This window comes from Priapulus caudatus, unplaced genomic scaffold (genome assembly GCF_000485595.1).
Source record: "Priapulus caudatus unplaced genomic scaffold, Priapulus_caudatus-5.0.1 Scaffold197, whole genome shotgun sequence".
Lineage (NCBI taxonomy): Eukaryota > Metazoa > Priapulida > Priapulimorpha > Priapulimorphida > Priapulidae > Priapulus > Priapulus caudatus.
The window spans coordinates 731,767-733,756 of record NW_014577258.1 but is presented as its reverse complement, the minus strand read 5'-3'; the positions used below and the strand labels follow the sequence as shown (position 1 = coordinate 733,756).

General features: G+C 47.6%; 1 protein-coding gene across 1 annotated transcript in view; it reads left to right on the top strand.

The window, feature by feature from the left end:
• Positions 1-1,647, top strand: part of LOC106807136 (sodium-dependent dopamine transporter-like) — a 16,240-nt gene extending 14,593 nt beyond the window's left edge. The window contains exons 8-10 of the mRNA XM_014809398.1: positions 746-849; positions 1,067-1,191; positions 1,490-1,647. Of these exons, the coding sequence (XP_014664884.1) occupies positions 746-849; positions 1,067-1,191; positions 1,490-1,647 (387 nt within the window). The remainder of the gene's footprint in view (positions 1-745; positions 850-1,066; positions 1,192-1,489) is intronic.
• Positions 1,648-1,990: the final 343 nt, after the last annotated feature.

Genomic DNA, 1,990 nt, shown 5'->3' with positions numbered 1-1,990 from the left:
AGAGAGAGAGAGAGAGAGAGAGAGAGAGAGAGAGAGAGAGAGAGAGAGAGAGAGAGAGAGAGAGTTTACGACCTACGTTACTAATCGTAGACAGGCAGACGACGGACCGTTTTGCGAACTTTATGATTTCCGCGCGTAAATTTTAATGCAATATGAGCGAGCGGTACGAGCTTGGAGGGTCATTAACGTAGTGTGCAGGTATGAGGCAGGCAGGCAGGCAGGCAGGCAGGCAGGCAGGCAGGCAGGCAGGCGGGCAAGGGTGGTAGTTATGCAGGCAGGCAGGCAGGCAGGCAGGCAGGCAGGAATGCAGGCAGGCAGGCGGGCAGGGGTGGTAGGTATGCAGGCAGGCAAGCAGGCAGGCAGGCAGGGCTGGCAGGTAGGCGAGCATGGGTGGCAGATAGGAAGGAGTGGCAGGTAGGGGTGGCAAACAAGGAAGGATTGCAGGCAGGCAGGGGTAGCAGGCAGGCAGGCAGGCAGACAGACAGACAGATAGGCAGGCAGATAGGCAGCTATTGTATTTCTCGCAGGTGTGGTTTAACGCAGCAACGCAGGTGTGATTGTGTCATATGGTGTTTCTTGCAGGTTTCGGTGGACGCAGCAACGCAAGTGTTACTGTGCTGTATGGTGTTTCTTAAAGGTTTGAGTTAACGCAGAAACGCAGGTGTGACTGCTGTATGGTGTTTCTTGAAGGTTTTGGTGGACGCCGCAATGCAGGTGTTACTGTGCTGTATGGTGTTTCTTGCAGGTTTGGGTGGACGCGGCAACGCAGGTGTTTTTCTCGCTCGGGCCGGGATTCGGTGTTCTTCTCGCTTACTCCAGTTACAACACGTTTCATAACAACGTGTACCAGTAAGGCGTCTCATTCGTACACACAACCATTTATACGCGTTTTCTATAATATATTCATACATGATGTAATAAATAAATAAAAATAAGTAACTAACTAAATAAATAATAAATAAATGAATAAGTATACCCCTAAATAAATAAATAAATAAACAAATAAACAAATAAATAAATAACGCAATATGTGCATAGTGACGCTATTGTTGCTGTTCGTATCTAGTGACGCTTTGCTGACCAGCTCGATCAACTGCGCCACCAGCTTCCTCTCTGGATTCGTCATCTTCAGCGTGCTCGGATACATGTCGGCAAAGTCCGGCGTAGACATCAAAGACGTCGCCACTGAAGGTACTATTGCGTGTCGTCCGCAAACCATTACAGACCGACCACGCTGATCCTGGTGGCGGGAACACGAACTACCTCATGCTGACGCACATCCGCGCACTCGCGCACGTATACACGCACGCGCACACCCGCCCGCACGCACCTCAACAAGCGTGCCGACATGATAACTGAGCTACATACACGAAGTGCGCCGAGACTAATACGTGCGATGTCATTCTTTGTCATACAGGTTGTGCCTATCTCACACACAAATAGACATCATAAATTATATCTGTGAGAAATCTTATATAATTATTTTCAGGTCCTGGTCTTGTATTCATCGTCTATCCAGAAGCGATAGCAACCATGCCTGGCGCCATCTTCTGGGCAATGCTATTCTTTCTCATGCTTCTTACGCTGGGACTCGATAGCTCTGTGAGTAAACATCGAATATATATATATAATATATCAACTGTGTAGCAACGTTCGTATCGTCCGAGTGTGTCTAGGATCGACTAATCGATAACTAATCAATAACAATCGTATTATAGGTGGGAAATATCGCGGTATACTATTAAGAATATGCGCCCCGCGCGTGAATTCGCAGTGATATTACATATAATACAACGTTGATATTACATTTTATAACGTTGATATTATATATCGTAATGTTGATATTAGATATTAGAATGTCGTAATCTATATCAGGGGCGGATCCAGGGGGGGGGTGCAGGGGGTGCGCACCCCCCCCTAAAAATTTTGAGTTGCCCTTTTTTCTGGCCCACGGCCCTTTTTTCTGGCCCACGGCCCTTTTTTCTGGCCC